The following is a 22,713-nucleotide window of genomic DNA, read 5'->3' on the forward strand; positions in this document are numbered from 1 at the left end:
ACAGTAAATACGGTATTTATGAGCACAATCTTCTATTTTAAATGGTGAAATTTACAACACTGTATGTCCCATATTACCATAAGCGATTAAGAGAACATTTTGGTATACAGCACAGTCTTAGGTAAAGCACTACGCTTGCAATGACTTGGTTTGAAAAAAATCAATTTTCAATTAAGCTTGAAAGACAAAATGCAAAATTAACTAACTTGCAATTAATTTCAGTAGTAATTATGTAAAAATTCCAGGCATGTAGAAGTCGAGGAGTGTGGCATAATTAGTTGTGGGGGGATTTTTTTTTATTTTATTTTTTTTTACTGCTGTAATTACAGTGATGAATATGCATGAGACTCTTTGGGAGGTAAAGCACAGCAAGCAATTGTATTTAATTAAACTTTTAGCTGTCTTAGCTATGGAGGCGGCTCTTTGTTTTAATCCCATCAAAACTATTATAGAACTCCCAGAAAAGAAGTTGTACACCAAAGAATTAAAATGGCATTTTATGATCCATTTTTCTTAGCAGAGATCTCCAGGGTTATCTCTCATTTCCTGAGCCCTGGATAACTATTACAATTTAGTTTGCCAGCTCTTGAAACTTTCATGCAAGACTTTATCAAAGCAAACTGCACCTTTCATTGCTGGGGTATTTAAAATGTTTTGAAGAGAAGAGTAGGTCCAGAGTGGTGTTTTGTAGAAGAGAACAAGATTTGTGAACAGTCCTGATCTTACCAATGTAAGTTAAGAATAACTTCATTGTAGTCAGTGGTGTGAGGTCAGAATGAGGCCCTGAGTCTCCAGAACTCTTTGTTGGAAAGCTTATCAGTACAAAACATGCAGGAGTTTGTCTAAATGATTAAAATGAGCTAAATTGGAAAGGGAGAGAGAACAAAGTCACAAAAGCGCTCCAATTCCAAATGTTTCCTATGTTCTACGTAATCCAGAAGCCCATGTGATTCTGATTCTCCTTTCCTGATGTGCATGTCCAACCAATTTTTAAAATAACATTTGGATGAAAGCCAAATGCTTTTATGCTGAAAGCCACATTTCCAGACTCATGCTGCCACTTGGATATATGGATTTTACACAGCATATGAAAAATACCATGAAATGTTCTGGGAGTTTTAGTGCTTAGACACTAGAGGGTAATTAACAAATTGTGTCAGAAAATGTTTTTTGTTTTGTACATGATGGATGTTACAGTATCCCACATCAGTGTGTGTAGAGAAAAAGGCATGTGCTCTGATAGTCTGAGCATAGGACTGGGAGCCAGGAGCTCCTGAGTTCTAATCTCATCTGACACTGCTTTGGCCTTGGGCAAGTCACTTTACTTATCTGTTTCAAATGGGGATAATATTTACCTACCTTGCTATTATTAAAGTCATTTGTTAGTTCCTCTAAATTCTTAGCTATTTTATAGTCCTTTTCTTCTAACACAGTTATGCACATATGTAGGAATGGAAGTAAATCTGTCATATGTGTTTCTACTTAAACATGTTTGAAATAGCATAAAACTTTAAAATCTAAGAAGTTACCTAAGTTGTTACCGATCTGTCTTACGCACATCCATGGGTAGCCACAAACATTCCCTTGTGAACCCCACAAAGGGCAGCCAGCTACTGTCAAGCATAGAAATCAATATCCTTTTAACTTCTTAAATTCCATAGACATCCAGTTTTCGTTTAAATACAGTAATACAACATGATTTCACCTATTCACCCTTTTCTTTGTCAATTATATCCATAAATTCTTCTTACATATATTCCCTCCTAAACTTAAACCTATGCCCTTTAGTTCTGTCCAATAACCTTAAAATAGGTCATCAAGCTTAATTTTATAATAACCTATAGCTATTTAAAATACTTCAATCATGTCACCTATTAATCATCTTTTCTCAAGGCTAAATAAATCCCACTTTTGTCACTCTCTTGATATTTAAGCCCCTTTTTTCATTCATTGACTTTGTTTCTCTGTGCTGTACTCTCTCCAACCTAATTCTGTCTGTCTTCAAATAAGCTGACAAAAACTGGACACTATTTCAACTGTGGTCTCACCAGGGCTTTATAAAACAATAGTACAATATGTTTAGACTTGTGTAACTCTGTACACGTTTTATAAGCCAGCATCCTATTAACCTTCCTTACTGCTGCTAAACAGGATCAAGAATTTGTCAGTATAAGATCATTTTTCTCTGACCTATTAGCTAATGCAGTGCTTTTTAAACTATGCTTAGCTGTACTAATTATTTGTCTGCAGCCTCTCAGCGTGGAATAAAAAGCATAAGTAGGCTACCAAAATCTCTTCATTTGTCCTCATATACAGTAATTATCTTGACATAGTGATTAGCAATCACGATTCCTGCCTCTGAATATTGTTTTTGAAGTACTCTGTTCTTTTTCTGCATTGTGCACAAGTACTTCTTCTATCTAGAATAACATACAATTTTATAAAAAGAAAAGGAGGACTTGTGGCACCTTAGAGACTAACACATTTATTTGAGCGTAAGCTCTCGTGAGCTACAGCTCACTTCATCGCATGCATCCAGTGGAAAACCGATGTAGCTCACGAAAGCTTATGCTCAAATAAATTGGTTAGTCTCTAAGGTGCCACAAGTCCTCCTTTTCTTTCTGCGGATACAGACTAACATGGCTGCTACTCTGAAACCATACAATGTTACATGACTAGTTCAGTCAATCAGCAGTGGTCAAAACGGAAATAAACGTTTCCATGATTCCTCTGCAATAAACAACAAGCTCTCCAGCTTTAGTAAGAGCAAATCAGGCATGTCCACTTCCACCTGCCATTATTCATGCCTGATTAAAAAAAAAAAAATCGCATGCCAAATGCAACAGTTTCCTTCATTCCTCCACGAAAGTAATTTTTTGCTTAATTTATTTATGTGAAAACTTGCCGAAGTGAGACCAAATCTTTTTAGAATATGTATGTCAAAGGGGAATGAAGATTCTGGATAGACTCCCAGATACTGTAATATCTTGATTTACTGTCTGAAATGCTAGGAAATGCCATCTACAAAAGAGATCCAAACTTTCTTTGCACAGTACTGAAGGAGATGATCTCTTTATTCCTTTATGCACCCATGATTTGCTTGTAAGGATTTAGAATTTATGGATTTGCCAATGGGATATGAACTTTTCACTGAAATTGGCATTAGAGCAAGATCATGCAACAAGTGACATCAAATCCAAACAGGACCTGAATATGGACGTCATTGTTAGATGTAGAGGTCTTTTGTCACTGGCGGTGGGGACTAGTGTGAGACTAGTGCAGGTGTGTCAAAATTATTTGGAGGAGAGGGGCAAATTCTGTGTCTAAATACAGTCTGTGGGCTAGAATATACATTCTGAACTTCATCCCCCCCCTTCCCAGGGTGCAATGGGCCACGCAAATGCATTGTGGTGACTGTACGTAGCCCATAGGTTACATGTATGACACCCCTAGAATAATAGCTCGGGACTGTTATTAATTAATAGAGCTTTTCACATCTTGAAGGGGTTCAAATCCAGTCCAGGTTGGTGATGACTGAAAGTTTGAGCTTTTTTGGTGGGCTGTAATAAATGAATTTGGGAACTGGATTGAGGCCACCAATGGACAGTAGTCCATGTTGTCATCCTTGTTGGTAGTTTCAGCAGGAAGACTGAGGACTGAATGGGTCATGAAGACAGAACAGTCCTTTCCCCCCAAGAGCCATTACCACCCAGAACGAGACTGAGGCAGCCGGTATTGGCATGTGGATATGTAGGAGTTCAGTCTCCAGTGCACTTCATCTAGTACTTTGCCTCACACCTTTCACCAAAAGTAAAGTTATACCGTCAATGGGGTCTTGGTCCAAGACCGGGGCTCCAAGGTGCTACGATAATGTAAATAATAATAGTAAACTTTATCGAGTTTTAATCAATGAAAAAAGGAACCCAAAAGTAGTCTGAACCTGGCCTGCATTCGGTCCCATTTCTCTATTAGTGGAAAGACCTGTAGATTGACATTTTTCTGGCATTTAGCAAAATGATAGCAGTGGCAACTTTCTCTAATATTCTATCAGTATTAGTTGTACGGATGTACTAGTGATAAGTTAATGGCACTCCATTTCACAACTAGCAGATAATCCATGCTGTATTTGCATTTATATAGTAATAGCAGAGCTTATCCTCTGAGATTCAGTTAATAGGTGACAGGTCTGCTGCTCCATGCAATGTTGGCCATGTACATCATGGGAGGGCAGGTAAAAGCGGTGTGTCATAGAGATTACTGTGATCCATCCATGTGTTGCCATAGCAGAGTGCTCCAGACCAAGATTGGTGGGTATCGTGTATTATCTATACCATTCCGGTAGATACATGCACGTATGTATACAATCTGTGCCACTTAATCAGATCCCTCAAGCACTTGTTTAAAGTCAGTGATACTTAATTACAATGGCTGGTGCTCAATGGGGACAGCAATTGGAGGATTTAGTGCCTCTTCAGTCTTCTGTGTGTCCCCATCACAAATTTTTCTTTTTTTTTCAGTTTCCTTTTCTGGTAGCCCCTTTCCAATCCTCCAGTGCAGGATACAGAAAGAAAGCACATAAACTGCTCAAACAGTGCCTGTTCCTGGCTATTAGCTTGCTTCTTCCAGGGAAATCATGGATGCTGGTCTCCCACATCACACATATGATAGCTGCCCCTGTCTCTGTTGCAGTAAATATAGCCTTCTCATTCCATGAGCCTGCTCAGCATCATGGTGGGCCCTGCACTCTCTGGAGAGAAGGTCATGAGATTTAAAAACCCAAATCCCACTCTGACTATGGGAATCACATACCCAAGCATATTCCCAAGCCATATTCACATTATGAACTGAACCCCAAGATTACTCAAGTTGATTGTTGAATTGCTGTGAACCCATGATGTGTATAGTGCTGTTGAGGACAGAGAAGTCTAGGTGCAGTATATAACCCAACTATAGTTTATGCTTCTGCAGCAAGACAACTTGGAGGCCCCTTGAACAAGAGTTCAGTTAAACTGTTGCTGCTATTGTGAGAAGAGAAATCAAAGGAGTCTAGTGAAAAGTGTTGGCCATGTGAATCCTGCCTGAAATGTTTTTGTTTAATTGTAGCGAACAATTACAACAAAACAAAAATATTTTGCTCACAAAAATACTTTGGACATGTCTGTTTTAGGAGAGAAACTCATCATGCACACAGTAATGCTTTCTGTTGCTGCAATAAGAACCAGGTAAAGGTGTAACCTCAGCAGACGCTCCCAGTCATGACTGATTATGAACTGTCCTCCTTCAGAGCCACTGAAAAAACAACCCTGCCCCCCCCCAAACCCCCCAGTTAGTCAGGTTTTTTCTCCCCATCGCTGCATGTTCAACTACTGCAGGTGAACATGGCTATTGTAGCAAAAAGCTGGGACCAGAATTTTTCCTGGAAGGGCCAAATGGCTAGCAAGTGAATTGAATAGATTCACTTATTTCAGGTGCACAAAATATGCCAACATATTTCAGATCTTGGCAATGAAATTGCAACCAGTTGATTAGTCTATGGTCTCTTCACTAATAAAAAATAAATGTCTTTACAAAGAAACAAATATTTCATTGTAAAAATCCTACTCAAGATAAGGAAAGAGGTAGTTTTAAACTTGATGTAACTAGACAAGATTTATAGCCTTCATGAGTGCAGAGGAAAACATAAAAATGAGACCCCAGCGTACCCTAAAAACTCACCGTAAGGCAAATAAAATGAATCAAAAATATTTTATTTTTTAAAAAAACTCATGACTGGTTTAAAATCTCATGGCTTTTCAGAGCCCAATTTATTATTTTCAGCTATCTGGGGTTGGCAATACTGTTGCCTTCACTAGGATTTTACAAAATAGCTATTTTGTGTTAACAATCTCATTGCAAAAGATGCACCTATTTGTACTATTGAAGACACAGTATATGGGGAAAGAAGGGCTTCCTGGCTAAAGTATCAGCGCTGGATCTCAGGACACCTGGATTCTTTTTCTGGCTCTGCCACAAATTTTGTATGTGACTTTAGGCAACTCACTTAATTGGCTGTCTCCCTTGCTTTTTCCATCTGTAAAATGAAAATAATGTTCACCAGCTTCACAGGAGGTTTGTGGCCATTCATCTTTGCAAAGCACTTGGATATCCTCTGAAGGAAGGTGCTGTGTCAGTGCAAAGTATTATACTCTTCCACTTCCTGTCTCTGGGGCAGATGATGATAACCTTGAACTACTGGTTACAGTAGCAGTGGTGAAACTAACAAGAATTTTCGTTTCAGGTACCAGCTGCCTGGGCTCCCAGGATCTGTGGTGCCAGGACAGCATAGGGTCCATGGCAGCCCTGCCATATGGACTGGGCTTCCAGACTCCTAGGCCAACTGCCTGGTAACTGCCTCCTCAGGAGCATGGTGAAGCTGCAGTGGACCCTGGAAGCCCTGAGGTCCCCAGGCTGAAGGAAGTCTGTATGGTGGGGCTGCCCCAGAGCCACAGACCCTGGCAATCATGGGATGCCCAGCAACCTACCTGGATGCAAGGCCAGGTTCCATCAGGACCCCATCTGTGGTTAAACTAAAGTTTATGAAACCCGTGATGTTTCCATGAGATGCTTTGGCTTTGCCAAATTGGCATTTTCCAATGATGCTGTTTTGTCAGAGAATATCTGATCAGGTATTAATTTGTGTTACAGCACCTAGTGAAAAATAATGTGTTTGAATGAACTCCAGGGGAAGTTTTAAGGAGGCAGAATGCATAGCAACCTGATGAGGAATTTGAACAGTGTGTAAAGTTAAACACCCCTAACACTTGTAAAAATTTCCAAGGATTCTTTTAAAAAATCACAAGTGCTAGGGACCTCTGTGTGAGAGATATGGCAATTTGCGGCAATATTCTGGACACACTTTACTGAAAAAAGTTAAACTTTATTGAATTAAGTTTAAGTTTCTTAGGAGTTCATTGTATTAAAATACAAATGTTTGTGTTTCAGCTATTTCTTTAACGCTCATGACACTCCCAAGTTCGGTCTCCTCCCTAAAGACTTTACATACAATTCCACAATAACAATATGAACTTTTAAAGTTGTATGCCTTCCAGGAAATTCTGGGGGAAGGGGGGGATGCAAAGGTAAACCTTCCAGTTATGCAAAAGCTCAGGCTTCTGAAGCTTCACTCTGAATAGGGGACCTTTTCTCTGGTAATCAACTGTTATCAGATCAAACAGTTGACAGATCAAAGATCCAAGCTGTATAAGAAGTGACTCTCAGATTCCTGGCGGTTCTTGTTCTGAGGCAAAGTGGTTATGAACTTGTATCCACAGAAAAACCCCTTGGTGACATCTGAAGGACTGTTCACTTGCCAGGGCCCTTTTTGGAGTTGGGCTGATCTCTAGTAAGCTTAACATTCATGTAGGTTCTTCTATTGTTTCCATGTGTTTTCTCTGTAATGCTTTAACCCTAAGAATAAATGTGCTTGCTTAGAAAGAGCTGTGTGGTACCTTATAATTGTGGACAATTATTCTGCTTATAGCCTCCAAGGAAGCCCCCTGCTGAGGCAATCTGCCATGCTGGGGAATTCACAGTATCGACAGGGAACTGTGCAGCTTAGAAATACTGTGGTCAGGTGGGAGAGAGCTGTGTCTGCACTGCAGAGAGGTGATGGCGACAGAGCCAGAAGCCTAAGAGTGGGTGTCTTTGCTGGACCACAGAAGGGGAATACAAGTGCAGTTGCCCTGAACTGTGACCCTCTGTTTCACATCTCCTCTGACAGATGACACTTCTGTACTCCCTGCAGCCATAATGGAAAATCAGTTCAGAGGGAAGTGTGTCACATACTGACTCATCTGCACCTGAAGATTTCCCAACACTGGCCAAACTTAATATGTAGGCTCTGACAGGATAGCACAGATTGAGAGGCTACTACTGCTGGTCATTGTGGAGATAATAGTCAGATAGCTAAAACTTTTGGACTCCTTCAGGCTTAAAAATAATCCAGATTAATCATAGGAAATAGCAAAGAAGAAAAATTGCAAGTGAAAACCACAGTGTCTTTTCCAGAGAGTCACAAACTTTAAAACATTTTCTACATCAGTCATGTTTTCTAGTTATCAAGTGCGATGCTTCTGCCATTCAGTGCTAAAAGTTGTCGTCTTCCTGGTTTCAGGCCTTCTTTGGGCTGTGAGATAGCCCATTTGTATGCACCAATATCTGAGAGACTTTGTTGTGGAAATTGTGCTTTGTTCTTTTATATTCTGTTATATTAACACAAGGGCATGTTAATGTTTTAAAGGCTGTGCAGAGCACCCTTTTCTCTGATCATGGAGGGTTTGCTAACACAGGGCTATCTTAAAGCTTAAGGACAGATTTAGCAGATCTTGTATGTATTCCTTTTTCTTTTAAAATACAAATTGATGTGAGATTTTTTTTAAAAAAACACCTGACTGTGATATTTACTCATGCATAATTTAACACCCAAATAGAATAAACTCTCTCATATGGTGCCAACTGGTTATTAAGATTAACTCTCACATGGGGATAACATACCTTGCCTAGCAGTACGTTAAAATACATAAATTAGTCTTCATCGCGGTAGGCATGAATATGGAATGACCACACATAGTCAAAGGAGAAGGATGTTTATTTCTCAATGATGACAGTAATGTAAGGTCTGGTTTTAAACATACTGAGCTTGCTTTGCCTTTGTGGTGAGTGCAGGAGCTGCACTTTGTGCAGGCATCACTACATAAGCATCGCTGAGTGCACCAGTTGGATTGCCAGAAGCTTTGTTACTGGTGGTGATTGTCTCATGCTGAGCTTTCAGGGCTATCAGCCAGGAAAAAAACCCCATCATTTTACTTGCAAACTGAGCACATCTGATATGAAATCAGAGCAACTTAATGAATATGGAACCTCATGATGCCATTTATACAGGTACGTTTCCACATAGAACTGTATCTAAACTCCATCTGGGCTTGACTCAGGAATCAGGCCAACTCTATCTGGTTGCCCTGGTCTGCCGCCCTCCCTGCCTAGCCCTTCACTCTTCCTGGGCTGTACACCAGAGGACCCAGGACCCTTGTTGAAGTAGTATTTGTCATTGATTTGCACCACTAAATCCCTGATCCAGGAAAGCTTTCTGCCTGCAGAAGTCAGCAGTGCAGAGAGACAGCAACTATGTCCCTCAATATCTTAACCTGTGAAGGACTGAGGTTAAATATGACTGACTGGACCACTTGGGGGATGGACTAGATGACCTATTAGGCCTTGTCTCTTTCCAGTTCCTATTTTGATTTTTACCCATGATTCTGGTGTACTAAGGGTTTCTAAATCATCAGAACAGTATCTTTAGAGAGGGAAACCATTCAGGCTGCTTATCTGACAGGATGTATTCCTCTTCACATTTCTGGACAGAAATAGGGTTCATAAAAGTAATATACCAGTTGCAGAAGATAGACTTTGTGCTAGCAATTTTTCATGGGGACTGTTTCTTAACACACAGTCCTTGAATGATTAGACGACATTTAAAAGCTGATTAAAAATACACTCCAGTATATCTAAATCGCACTTACGCTAGCAGTATTTCTAGCCAAGTACAGCTGACTCTGCAGGCTCAGTAAACCCTTCCATTGTAACTCTTTGAGCCTTGTTATCCCTCTTATGTACCAACTGTCCATACTGCTAACACAACATCTGGGAAGTAGTTAATTTGCAATTTCTAGCCAATGCAACGTATGTCTACTCCTCAACCACTCCCAGCCCAAAATAAAACAAGTAAATGTGTGATTTAAAGTAAACTGTGTTATTCCGCACAATAGCTGTTTCCATCTAAACTGTATACGTTTATATAGGCTCATGGATTTAGACCATCCAGAGTAATTCAAGCATCTGTGCTTTTGAGACTTGCACTTGATGAAAACCGGTGAAGAGTGCACAATTTCTCATCTTCCCTCAAGCTCTTGAGTACTTTCCCTTTTTTATTGGAATGTTTGTTTTTTTTAAATTCTGTTTTGTTTAGAAACCTGCCCCCTACCCCCAAGATGTACAATGATTACAAGGAAAATTAGCTAAAATGCCAACTTTCCACAGGGGTTTAGATTGTAAGCCAGCAGCATCACAGATCTGGTGACTTTCTTCCCTTTTGCTTTAAATCCACTCATTTGCTGATTTGGGCAAGTTGTTTCTTTATTTTCTCTCTCAATTTGTCTTATTCTACTTAAGACCCTTTAAATTAGATGACATAAAGCACTGAAAATTATGTCGTGGAGAGTGTGACTGGGTCAGCCCTTACTGAAAATGCCAAGGTCAGGGCAGGCTGCAAAAGCGAGAGCAGACACTCCCCAAACTGGTGGTTAACACTGAAATTAGACTCACCAACCAGTCACAAACTAGGCTTCTGATCCCACACACAGGTTATCAAAAAGTTAAAAAAGAAATCACACAGCTCCCTTTACTGCATTCCAGTTCTCTGGCTCCCAGTCAGCACATAGGTCCAGTACAGTAAGAAGTTATTTAAAACTCTGCTCACTATACAAAATGTTCTTCTGACCCCAAAAGGCCACCCACATTACCAGGTCAATATTAGGCTGGATCTTACCCAAAATACCACACTACCAGCCAATCCTTTAGTGTCTAACACTAAAGGTTTATTATAAAGGCAGAACAAGAAAAGAGCTGTTAAATGATAAAGCACTCTGATATACAGAGAGACTTCAAAGTCCATATATCAAGTTCTTAGCAGTAGTGGTGAGTTTGCTGTCTTGAAAGTCCCTCTGGAACACATCCACAGCTTGGATTGGATGGGTCATTCAGTCCTTTGTTCAGAGCTTCATTTGTAGAAAAGTTATTCCAGAGGTAAGCAGGAATGAAGACAAAATGGAGATGATGCAGCTGCCCTTTATATCCCACGTGGCTTGTACTTCCTGTATCCCAAACACAAGCTTCACAGCACATGGCATAGAAAAGCCTTAGAGTTCTCTGTCCATAGGCATGCCCCTACATGCCTTGCAGACTCATACTGTGTAGCTCCTACCTTCTCTCAATGGGTCAGGTGTTTAGCTGATGATCCTTGATGGGCCATTGAACAGGCTAGGCAGTGCTGATGCCAATTGTCCGGGGGTGTCACCCAGAAATACAGCACAAGTTTGGAAATACAGGTATACCATACATATCTATAATATCACACTACAAAGGTGATGGAAATATATAAACAAGATCATCATACTTGGCAAATCATAACAGAATTTACGTAACATAATCAAATTTACACAAAAAGAACAGGAGTACTTGTGGCACCTTAGAGACTGAGCTTGAATTAATATGCAAACTAGATACCATTAACTTGGGTTTGAATAGAGACTGGGAGTGGCTGGGTTATTACACATAATTGAACCTATTTCCTTAAGTTAAGTATCCTCACACCTTCTTGTCAACTGTCTAAATGGGCCATCTTGATTATCACTACAAAAGTTTTTTTCTCCTGCTGATAATAGCTCATCTTAACTAATTAGCCTCTCACAGTTTGTATGGTAACTTCCAACTTATCTGTGTGTGTGTGTGTATATATATAACTATATGTTCCATTCTATGCATCCGATGAAGTGGGCTGTAGCCCAGGAAAGCTTATGCTCTAATAAATTTGTTAGTCTCTAAGGTGACACAAGTACTGCTGTTCTTTTTGCGGTTACAGACTAACACGGCTGCTACTCTGAAACATTTACACAGATATCTTACATGGCATATCTGATCAGATTGCTTGTAATTTTATAATAGTGGTACCAACAATATCATTAGTGTCTCCCATATTCCATACAGTAAAACTCTTACACAGCGTCTTGCCCTGGCAGATAGCAGGGAGCAAAATACAACCTCCAAGTGCTTATGTACCTCAAAGTTCTATTACTCTCATTAACTTTTTCAAAAGAGAAGATGATGTACTTGCCCATCAGTTTGCTCTGCTCCCCAAAGGAATTCAGTAAAAAATCCATGTGAATGTTCTGTCTTTATTTGTTCAAAGGAACACAGCTGCCGCTTATGTGGGAGACTCAACTAGGGATCACCTGGGTTTTGTGGGCTGAATGCAGAACTTTTTTTCTTTCCATTAACACATTCCTCCCCTCAAATCCCCATGTTTTTTCCCCTTGTCTCTTAGAATTATCTGATCTCTCCTCCCTCATGGAAATCTCTCTTCTATGGCACCATTTTGCTTCCTTCTGACTCATATAGGGGCATTTCTTATACAGTTGAGATCCAACTATATCCTGGGGTTGGTGCAGACCCTTTTGGTTAATTCCTTATCTCCTTTGCATCTTAGTTTTCATGAGTACAGAATACTCTTTAAGACTCATTCTTCAAAATGGGGTACAGATCAGCCCTCCAGATAAACAACTCTGTGTTACAGTGCTGTTTTTGTCATCTCCACTGCAATTGGAGAACGCTGGCTGTGGCTTGATCCAGACAACACATAGGTAATGTCTGTAGGTTGGGGTCAGCTGCCAGCAGTGTTGTAGAACGTATATTTATAACATAGATGCACAACTTAGGTGTGATGTTAGACCCTAGGATGCAACTTGCTATGACCAAGAGCATTTTCAGGTCCTACAAAAAGAGTACCGCTTTTTCTCTCTTAGCCAGAGACTGTGCCCCATTTACCAAGTCTGTGTCACTGTCAGGTTAGAAAGCAGCAGAGCATTTTGAGACCACCTGTTGTAAAGCTGATATAAGTAACTTGTTGGTAAAAATGTTGGAAACTCCCCGAGAGCTTTGGTGGTAGGAGTCATTTTGTAAATTTCTCTAGTGCAGACAAGACTTTTTAGTAGAAGGAATGTACAAGAATCCATGTCCATGGCAGCTTCCTTGATTTCAACATGCACAGCAATTTTTGAAGAGAAAAGAAAGAGACGGGAACAGAAGCAACTAAACTCCTCCAGGTTACCAGAGGAGAGCATTATTAGGAGAACGTTCTTCCTCTTTGTTTTGTGCAGCATTTCCATTCTGCCAGTATTAATCAGATCACCAGCCACTGGAATATCAGATGTCCAGGAAGTGCTGCTCATGTTCACGGTAGGACAGTCCTCCCTGTTTTTCAGTAACACTTTAATTTCCTCTTTGGCCTTCATCCAGTTGCAAAACCTGGGCCCTTGTTTCCATGCTTGATAGCAGATTCTGGCTTTGTAAGCTTTTACATCACCCTCAAGTTAATTTTAGAACTTTGGTTGCCATGGTTGCAGCTAAGTATTTTTTAATTCTCTACTTGTTTGCTGAGTTTGCCGCTCTGCCCTTTTTTCTTTTAACATTTAAATTGGGATGCAAGGAGTGCGTTGAACAATTATCCAACCTTGTCTAAGATAAAAAGGAGGGCATGTGAGAGGTGAGACTCTTGAACTTCAATCTGATGAGTCAACATCTGCTCATTCAGTACTACCCAGCAGCTGCAGAAACTGTCACAAGCTCTGTTCGTGTATTGCACAGTCAGGGCAAGAGGGTTTTAAATCTTTTGTAGGTAAAATGCTAGCACAGAATACTGGACTGGGTAAAGAGCTTCTTGTCTCTCTCTCCTGATCCCCTCCTCTTTTTAAGCGCATGAGGGCACAAATCCCTGTTCTGACATCCGCTTTGCTGGAAATATAGGGGAAAGTATACTGCACAGACCTTCAGTTAAAATCCTAGGGCACCTTCTGATCTGAATTAGACCTTCTTAAAGAAAAACAATGTAGTGACATTATGGTACCACACTGACCAGACCTGTTAGTACTTTCAATTTCTATATTCAGGTTTTTGTTTTTAAATAGGCCACCCCAGAACAACGAGCCATTTGACGGTCCAATCCACATGTGATTTGTTTTAATGGAACATGAAACGATATAAAGATGAGAAATTTGGGAGGTTGGGCCCTTAATCCTTAAATGAAGTGTGTAGGCGCTACTGCCGTACAAACAATAAATAATGAGCGAACAGTCTGCGTGTCTGTGTTTGAATTTCGTCTCCTCTAACTTTCTGAGGCTGCAGCCCCACTTTTGAATGGTTTGGAATTTAAATGTGTTGCTACAGTGGTGTCTTTGTTGGAGATGGACCGTGACTTGTGTTCATTAAGGCTACAGATGTCAGCTCAGTTTTCATGTTTCAAAAGCTTTCTCCCTGATGAAGTGTGAAAAAGCCAAGCTCGAGCAGAGGCTTGTGAAAGATAGAATAATAGCCCTTCGTCCCAGCGTCTGACAGGCTTAATGCTGTTACTCTTAGATCTTTTTTAAAACTTTGAGAGAGCGAATTTATTCCCAGTCAATAAAATAGTTCTCTGAGCACAACTCGTAATGTTTTCCTGATCAGCCTCTTCTAAATTATTTATGAAGTTTCTTACACTTGGAAGCTTCTAGTTTGCACATTTAGCAATTCCCAGGTAATAAGGTTTAGTAGGCATTAGCTGCATTGATGAACTGTTTATACGTTGACAGGTTTCAAAGTAGCAGTTGTGTTAGTCTGTATCCGCAAAAAGAAAAGGAGTACTTGTGGCACCTTAGAGACTAACCAATTTATTTGAGCATAAGCTTTCGTGAGCTACAGCTCACTTCATCGGATGGAAAATACTGAATGCATTGGCTGAAGTGAGCTGTAGCTCACGAAAGCTTATGCTCAAATAAATTGGTTAGTCTCTAAGGTGCCACAAGTACTCCTTTTCTTTTTGTTTATTCATTGTGCCAACAGAATACATAGATCTTGTTAACAAAAAAAATATGAATTCGAGTTAAATAAGTCTGCCCTGTCTTTTTCTGTCAGATACAAGAAACAGCAGAGCAGACATTGCTTTGTAAACTCTCTTGGGTAGTACGTCTGTTTTTTTCACTGGAAAAGATGACTGCATTACCAAGAAACTTAGTTCAGCGACTTCTGCAGTGTGTAAACATTTACCAAAAGTTATTAGAGCAGAACTAAAGAGTTATATATTTTTCTAAACCACTATCGTGCGTCCAGCCAAGACGTTGTCAGAGTCCTTATTTCTGCCCCTCTGCCTATCAGATTGTGCTCTGTGTGTATGTTCCTAAAAATTCACAAAGCAGACGCTGCCGGCCATCCCACTGTTTTGGATACAGCAGTTGTGTGATAACAGAAATGGACATGTATGGGAAGCAGCATTGCACCTACAGTCTCTCACTTGAAAGCTTTTCCCTCAAATTAAAGGCTTTGGTAAGACAACACGTTCATTAAATTAAAAAACAAACAAACAAGGGAATTAGGTGAGTTAGGTGCATGCTTTCTGAGAGGATGGTCTCCTGGGTAAATGGTCTCCTGAGTAAAGTATTCTAGATGGAGAGATCTATCATAAGCCTCTCCAGAAATACTTTTGAAATATGCATGCATATATATACGATAGCATTTTTTTCTTCTGCAAATGTTTTTTGACAAAAGAAGTAGTAAATCCCCATCAGAAATTTCTTGCACATATTATATGATGCATCTTAGTAGGAAGAAAACATGCTATAATATCTTCCATAACACAGCTTTGGAAAGGTCTTTTTTTTTTTTTTTTTAATTTTAAGAGGTATAGTCTTTCTCTCTGGCAAATTGTTCTGAAAATTGACCTTTAAGTGATGCTTATTGTGTCTAATCTTTGTTTGAACAGGAAGCTTTGCCTTTTCAAAGAGTGCAAACCAAACAGTATTAACATGGCGGGATCACGTGATAGGATTCCCTCGTCTTTTGCATTCTGGATTTATCAACTTGGCCCGCTACAGCCATACATCAGGAAGATTAGATTTAAGATTATTCTGTTTGGAAATGGAGAAAGAACACGAGTAAATTTCAATCGTGTTAGGTCTTCTCAAGCTAACAGAAAAAAGTTAAACTATTGACTCTTTACAATCCTGGGACCCACTGTTGTCCACCACAGGACATGAGAATAGGGCCTCTTGACAGTAGCTGTTGCTTTTCAAACTGAACCCTGATGCCCCCAAGTGGAGTAGGCAGTAAGCAGTGCATACCTGTTCCTGCGAAGGGAGCAAGATTCTGAAGTTTTCTGTAAGATTTTTTGGAGGGAAGGCAGAGGAGGGATGGATGCCTTTTTCTGAAGCATAAGGCATTGGCCAGTGCTCAAGACAGAGTTCCTGACTAAATAAACCACACCCACGGTATGCATCCGATGAAGTGAGCTGTAGCTCACGAAAGCTCATGCTCAAATAAATTGGTTAGTCTCTAAGGTGCCACAAGTACTCCTTTTCTTTTTTGATGAAGACAGACTAACACGGCTGTTACTCTGAAACAGATCTGGTATGTATAGCTCTTAGATTACTGTGGTTGTAGCAGCTTTCATGGAAGTACAGTGAACTGGATGGGAACACAGGAAATTTAATCATGATTAATCGCACTTATAAAAATACAATATCAATTGAAATTTTTTTCTACATTTTCAATATTGATTTCAGTTACAACACAGAATACAAAGAGCACAGTGCTCACTTTATATTATTATTTTTATTACAAATATTTGCACTGTAAAATGATAAACAAAAGAAACAGTATTTTTCAATTCACCTCATACAAGTACTGAAGTGCAATCTCTTTATCGTGAAGGTGTAACTTACAAATGCAGATTTTTCTTGGTTACGTAACTGCATTCAAAAACAAAACAGTGTAAAACTTTAGAGCCTACAAGTCCACTCAGTCTGTCGTCTTATTCTGCCAATTTGTAAGACAGAGAAGTTTGTTGACATTTACGGGAGATACTGCTGCCTGCTTCTTATTTACAATGTCACCTGAAAGTGAGAACAGGCGTTCACACGGCACTTTTATAGCTGGTGTTGCAAGGTATTTGCATGCCAGATATGCTAAACGTTCGTATGCCCCTTCCATGCTTCGGCCACCATCCCAGAGGACATGCTTCCATGCTGATGTTGCTCGTTAAAAAAATAATGCATCAATTAAATTTGTTACTGTACTCCTTGCCGGGAGAATTATATGTCTCCTGCTCTGTTTTACCCACATTCTGCATATATTTCATGTTATAGCAGTCTCAGATGATGACCCAGCACATGTTCATTTTAAGAACACTTTCACAGCAGATTTGACAAAATGCAAAGAAGGTACCGATGTGAGATTTCTAAAAATAGCTACAGAACTCGACCCAAGGTTTAAGAATCTGAAGTGCCGTCCAAAATCTGAGAGGGATGAGGTGTGGAGCATCTTTCAGAAGTCTTAAAAGAGCAACACTTGGGTGTGAAAACTACAGAACCCAAACCACCAAAAAAGAAAATAAGCCTTCTGCTGGTGGCATCTGACTCAGATGATAAAATGAACATGCGTCAGTCCACACTGCTTTGGATCGTTAGCAAGCAGAACCCGTCATTAGCATGGAAGCATGTCTTCTGGAATGTTGGTTGAAGCATGAAGGGACAAATGAATCTTCAGCACATCTGACACGTAAATATCTTACTATGCCAGCTACAAGAGTGTCATGCGAACGCCTGTTCTCACTTTCAGAATTGTAAACAAGAAGCACACCGCATCGTCTCTTTCAAATTGTAACCAACCTTGTTTGTCTGAGTGATTGGCTGACCAAGAAGTAGGACTGGGTGGACTTGTAGGCTCTAAAGTTTTACATTGTTTTATTGTTGAATGCAGTTTATTTTGTACATAATTCTACATTTGTAAGTTCAACTTTCATGATAAAGAGATTGCACTACAGTACTTGTATGAGGTGAATTGAAAAATACATTTTTTTTGTTTTTTACAGTGCAAATATTTGTAATAAAAATAAATATAAAGTGAGCACTATGTATATAATGTCTTCTGCAGTTTCCACAGTATGCATCCGATGAAGTGAGCTGTAGCTCACGAAAGCTTATGCTCCAATAAATTGGTTAGTCTCTAAGGTGCCACAAGTACTCCTTCACTGTACACTTTGTATTCTGTGTTGTAATTTAAATTAATATATTTGAAAATATAGTAAACATCCAAAAATATTTAAAATAAATGGTATTCTGTTGTTTAACAGCACGATTAATCGCAATTAATTTTTTGAATCACGCAATTAATCGCAATTTTTTTAATCGCTTGACAGCACTATGAAAAACTATCATATCCCCACTTCCATTCTCCCTTGTCTTCTCTTCTCTTCATACTAAACAAACCCAGTTTTTTCAATCCTTCCTCAGAGGTAGTGTTTTCTAGATCTTTATTTTTGTTACTCTTCTCTGGACTTTCACCAGTTTGTCCACATCTTTCCTGAAATATGGTGTCCAGAACTGGACACAGTACTCCAGTTGAGGCCTAATCAGCAGTGAGTTGCGCAGAAGAATTACTTATTGTGTCTTGCTTACAACATTCCTGCAAATATATCCAAGAATTATGCTTGCTTTTTTGCAACAGAGTTACACTGTTCACTCATATTTAGCTTGTGATCCACTATGACCTCCCCCCCCCCATCTCTTTCCGCAGTACTCCTTCCTAGGCAGTTATTTCCCATTTTGTATGTGTGTAACTGATTGTTCATGTTAGTTTAAAGTTTATGTATCCATTTAGGATGCCTGTTCGCAGAGAAGTTGACACATAATGCACTGCACCCATTTTTCTCCTTTTATTAAAGGTATTGGACTACCCTACTTCAAAGCAGTCCCCTGGTAACTAATTATTCTCAGTTCTGCACTGATGTCCTCTTCTCACCCAACTTCCACAAATGGCCAATTGAGCGGAATGAAATTTGAATGGTAAATGGTAACAAAAACACTGGAACCTCATAATGCGTGTGGCTTCCTCACACGTAGACACCACAGGATAATAATATTTGGCCTTCAATCTGGGATTATAATTTCCTTAAATCTGTTGCAAATAAAATATAAATATTTGGGACATAAAAATCATCTGGATTATCCATGATCTAGAAATAAGCAAAAAAAACAGATTGTTGTAATTATCTTTATTCACCTCGAAACTAAAGAAATGTAGAAGGACTTTTTCATTGACGAATGACAATGCTGGATGACAGAGGAAGACCAAGTTCGAGTTGAGGCATGTTAACTTATTATCACTGTTCTCCCCACTCTGGCCCATCCTTATGTAATGTGACATGAACTCAGCCATTCAGGGGGTGAATTTTGGAGCGGATTATATGAAAAGCATCAGTATGTGATGAGTTGTAAACACATGTACTAATGCAGGTTAATTCCTTTGCTCCTTCTTTCTGCTTTGCTTTCTTGCTTGATCTTGCTTCGAAATTCTTCACACGTACCATCTCAAGTTAGTTTTACTGAAGTAACTGAGAACCAACATTGGTTGGTAATTTAGAGGTTTCTAAAGCTTTCAGCCTAGCACATTTGTGTGGAGAGGCATAAAGTGTAGACTGGCCACAACATTGGCAGCATTAGTAAAGATGTTCATTGAAATCTGAAAATGGATATCGTGGAAACTTGGAATGATACCATGGCAGTACTTGGATTGTTATTGCCCACAGAGGAATTTTCTGGTTTGTGGTAATAATGATCTTGTCAATGAACCAGATTTATTTGCTTTAAGAGGAATAGTTCTTCAAATTCCGATAATGGCGGGTAATTATGTTCCCTACTCTCAGGCATTCTCTTTTTGGGCCGGGGAAGGGGGGGAAGAATCCATTATTTAACACTGAGATATTTGAAAGTAAAGAATGGGACATTTTAAATTCCATTCCCTGAGAAATGGGAAATTATTTTAAATGTTGCTGTAAAATGTGTGTTTTGCATTTATCATCAAAGTGAATTACCAATATGAAATTTGAAACACCAAGAGAAATAGGCCAAATATCCTGAGGCTGAGATCCAGGGAGAGCTCTCTTGAGATTTCATAAAGCACTTCAAATCTTTGTGAAATTGTATATATGTCTTTGGTTTGGTTTGTTTCACTGCTAGTGAAACCATAATTGGCAAAGCTTGGAACACTAGATGGCCAGCAGTTTTGCTAGTGTAGGCAGATAAATGGAACAAGAATTGTCTGTCAGCGTTTGCTATCCTGAAGCTCTATAGCCAGGAATGCGGGGGTTGGATGGATAGCTTTTCTGTATTTCTCCCCTTTACCCTAGCCTCTTATTTTTGCTTGAGGTAGAGGGATGCTTTTGTCTTGTACTTCAGTGGCATTTAATTATTGCTGTATAAAAAGAGGTGTCCTCTAAAAGATGAGTCTTAACTCTTCAAAAAATATTACTGAAAGGCAGCATGTTCCTGTGGTTAGGACACTTGTCTCCATTCCTGACTCTGCTGCTGACCTTGGACAAGTCACTTCACCTCTTTGAGCCTCTGTTTCCTTCCCACCTGTGTGTGTTTGGATTGTAAGCTCTTCAGAACAGGGATGGTCTCTTAGGATGCGTTTTTATAGTGCCCAGAACAATGGAGCCCCAAGCAAGACTGGTGCCTCTAGGCACCACTGTAATACAAATATCAATCACTTTTAGGGTGACCATACATCCCGTTTTGGCTGGGAGAGTCCCGTTTTTAAGCCCTGTCACGTCCTTCCTGACTTCTTTGGCAGAAGTGGCCATTTGTCCCGTTTGCTCTTGCCAACTTGACCAGGGACAGAGAAAATGGTTACTATTTGTAAAGCATCACGTAAACTTACAGTGCTATGGAAGGTGGTGGTTGTTGTTTTTTAAACAACAATAGGCCTTTTCCATCTCTAATCTGTCTGATTCAGTTCACACTGTTTGTTCAATATACTTTCAAAGTACTGTACCTACATGTCTGTGCAAAATCTTTACCTTAACCCTGAAAAATCTGCTGTATTGGTTAGGTGCAGGTGTGGAGCTGATAACAAAAGCATGTGCACTGTAACAAGGTGAATGATTCCAAGACAGTCTCCAGTGTATAGTGTATTTCCTCTTTCCAGTAGGTTTGCTATCTCCTTCTAGTGCATGAGTACATCTGTGCATCCGAGGGGGTCTGTCAGCCAATATCTGTTTTGTGCATGCATGTTTTTAATAAGCTAGTTTTCCGCAGTTCTAAGGAAGGAAGATAATGCATTTGGAAGCCAGACAGGCAGCATATCACATGGTACATTAGCAGAAAACGCAGCTGATGACAAGCACCAAATTCTTTGTGGCGGAAAATCTCAAGCTTTCCCCCTCTTTTTCTGTGTCTTGCAGAAACTGGCAGTGGCCAAGAGTATGTGACCTCAGAGAACCAGCTGCTCTATTATCCCAGCATCACCTATGCTATAATCGGCAGCTCGGTTATCTTTGTGCTGGTGGCGGCCTTCCTCGCCTTGGTTTTGCACCACCAACGAAAACGCAACAACCTCATGAGCCTGCCTGTGCATCGACTGCAGCACCCTGTCCTCCTGTCCCGGCTGGTGGTCCTTGATCATCCACATCATTGCAGCGTCACCTACAATGTCAACAATGGAATTCAGTACATGTCCAACCAGACCTGCCATAGGCCACTGGATCTGGATTCTCCACCATCCTATACAGAGGCTGTGTTAGACCAAAGGTATGTATGGGAATTAAGTCTCCCCAAAGTTATACTAGCAATTGCAATTCCTAGACTCTGTGGGTCACCATGCTTTCTGTGTGTTTTTCATTATAGCATTTATGCACATTGTTTGATTTGACAGGGTACAAATATTCCCTATGTTCTAATACTATAATTATACTATATTATAATGCCCTATAATTAGGTTTGGAAGGATTAGATTACATTGGTAAATATCGTTTTCACCGTACACACACAAACTGACAAAAATTATCGAAATTTACAGATAGGCAAAGTAAAAATATACTGCTGGAGAGCTTATTAGAGTTTGATTTAGGTATATTTACTTCGTATATTTTAACATGTGATGTTGACCATTTGTTTTTTAATGGTTATAAAGCTTCAACTCTTTGAATCTCATTGTCTGCTGTTATTAAATAATTGTCTGACCCCTCCATTGTTTGTTCCCCCCACATCAATTTCCCCCAAATGTGAAAATTTAAATAGAAATTTTTAAAAAATACTTAAACATAAACATTGATATTATTCATCAGAATTCTCTTAAAATCAAATTCTGCCAATCCTACCTGTAACTATTGATTGTTCACTTACATGGGAACAAATTCAACCAGTCTCTTCTGTGTGCACAGGAAAAAGGTTCCCCCTCCCAGCTTCACCTTAACCTGTAGAATTAATAGTCCAGAAGTCTCTCTGCACCCAGTGGCATGAAAGAGATTTAAGGGTTCAAGGGGCATCACCTGAGTACACTTCTCTTTTGTGGTCACTCCTGCTCTTGACACAAGTAATCAGTACCCCCTGGCTCTTTGGGGTTCTACAGGGATGACTGGAATATGGAAGAAAACTATCACTTCAGCAATGTTCTTCATGCCAATCTGGGAGCGAAGTATGAAAACCCTGAGTTTGCTCCATAGTCGATATCAGATGCTCAGAGTTTAAATACGCAGTGCCAGCTCCTGTAGCACTCCAAGTGAAGTCAAGGAGTCTCCCTTGATTAAGGGCTGCAGGATTTGTCCAAAGGTCAATTGTCGTCTTAGCCAAAATGAAATCAAAAAAATTGTATCTCACAAGGTCTTCGGTGCTAGAGGCATTAAGTGTGCTAACCCAGATACATGGCACTAGTCTGCTTCCAAAGGTTTTAGACAAGTAAGACTTCTGCACTTCTTTAGAAATTCAAAAATAAAATACGTATATGTGACGAGTTCAGTCACAGAGATCCCCTTGGGACTGTCATCTGACGTGCTGAAATTACCTCTGAGTCCGTTTTCCCTGCCAGCTTGACGCTTCC

General features: G+C 39.8%; 1 protein-coding gene across 3 annotated transcripts in view; it reads left to right on the plus strand.

Moving 5' to 3' along the window:
• LDLRAD3 (low density lipoprotein receptor class A domain containing 3) overlaps positions 1-22,713 on the plus strand; it is a 181,485-nt gene that overhangs the window by 148,770 nt on the left and 10,002 nt on the right. For all 3 annotated transcript variants that reach the window (XM_084631427.1, XM_084631428.1, XM_084631429.1), the window contains exon 5: positions 21,080-21,425. In XM_084631427.1, the coding sequence (XP_084487553.1) occupies positions 21,080-21,425 (346 nt within the window). The remainder of the gene's footprint in view (positions 1-21,079; positions 21,426-22,713) is intronic.

This window comes from Lepidochelys olivacea (assembly GCF_965140295.1).
Source record: "Lepidochelys olivacea isolate rLepOli2 genome assembly, chromosome: 6".
NCBI lineage: Eukaryota > Metazoa > Chordata > Testudines > Cheloniidae > Lepidochelys > Lepidochelys olivacea.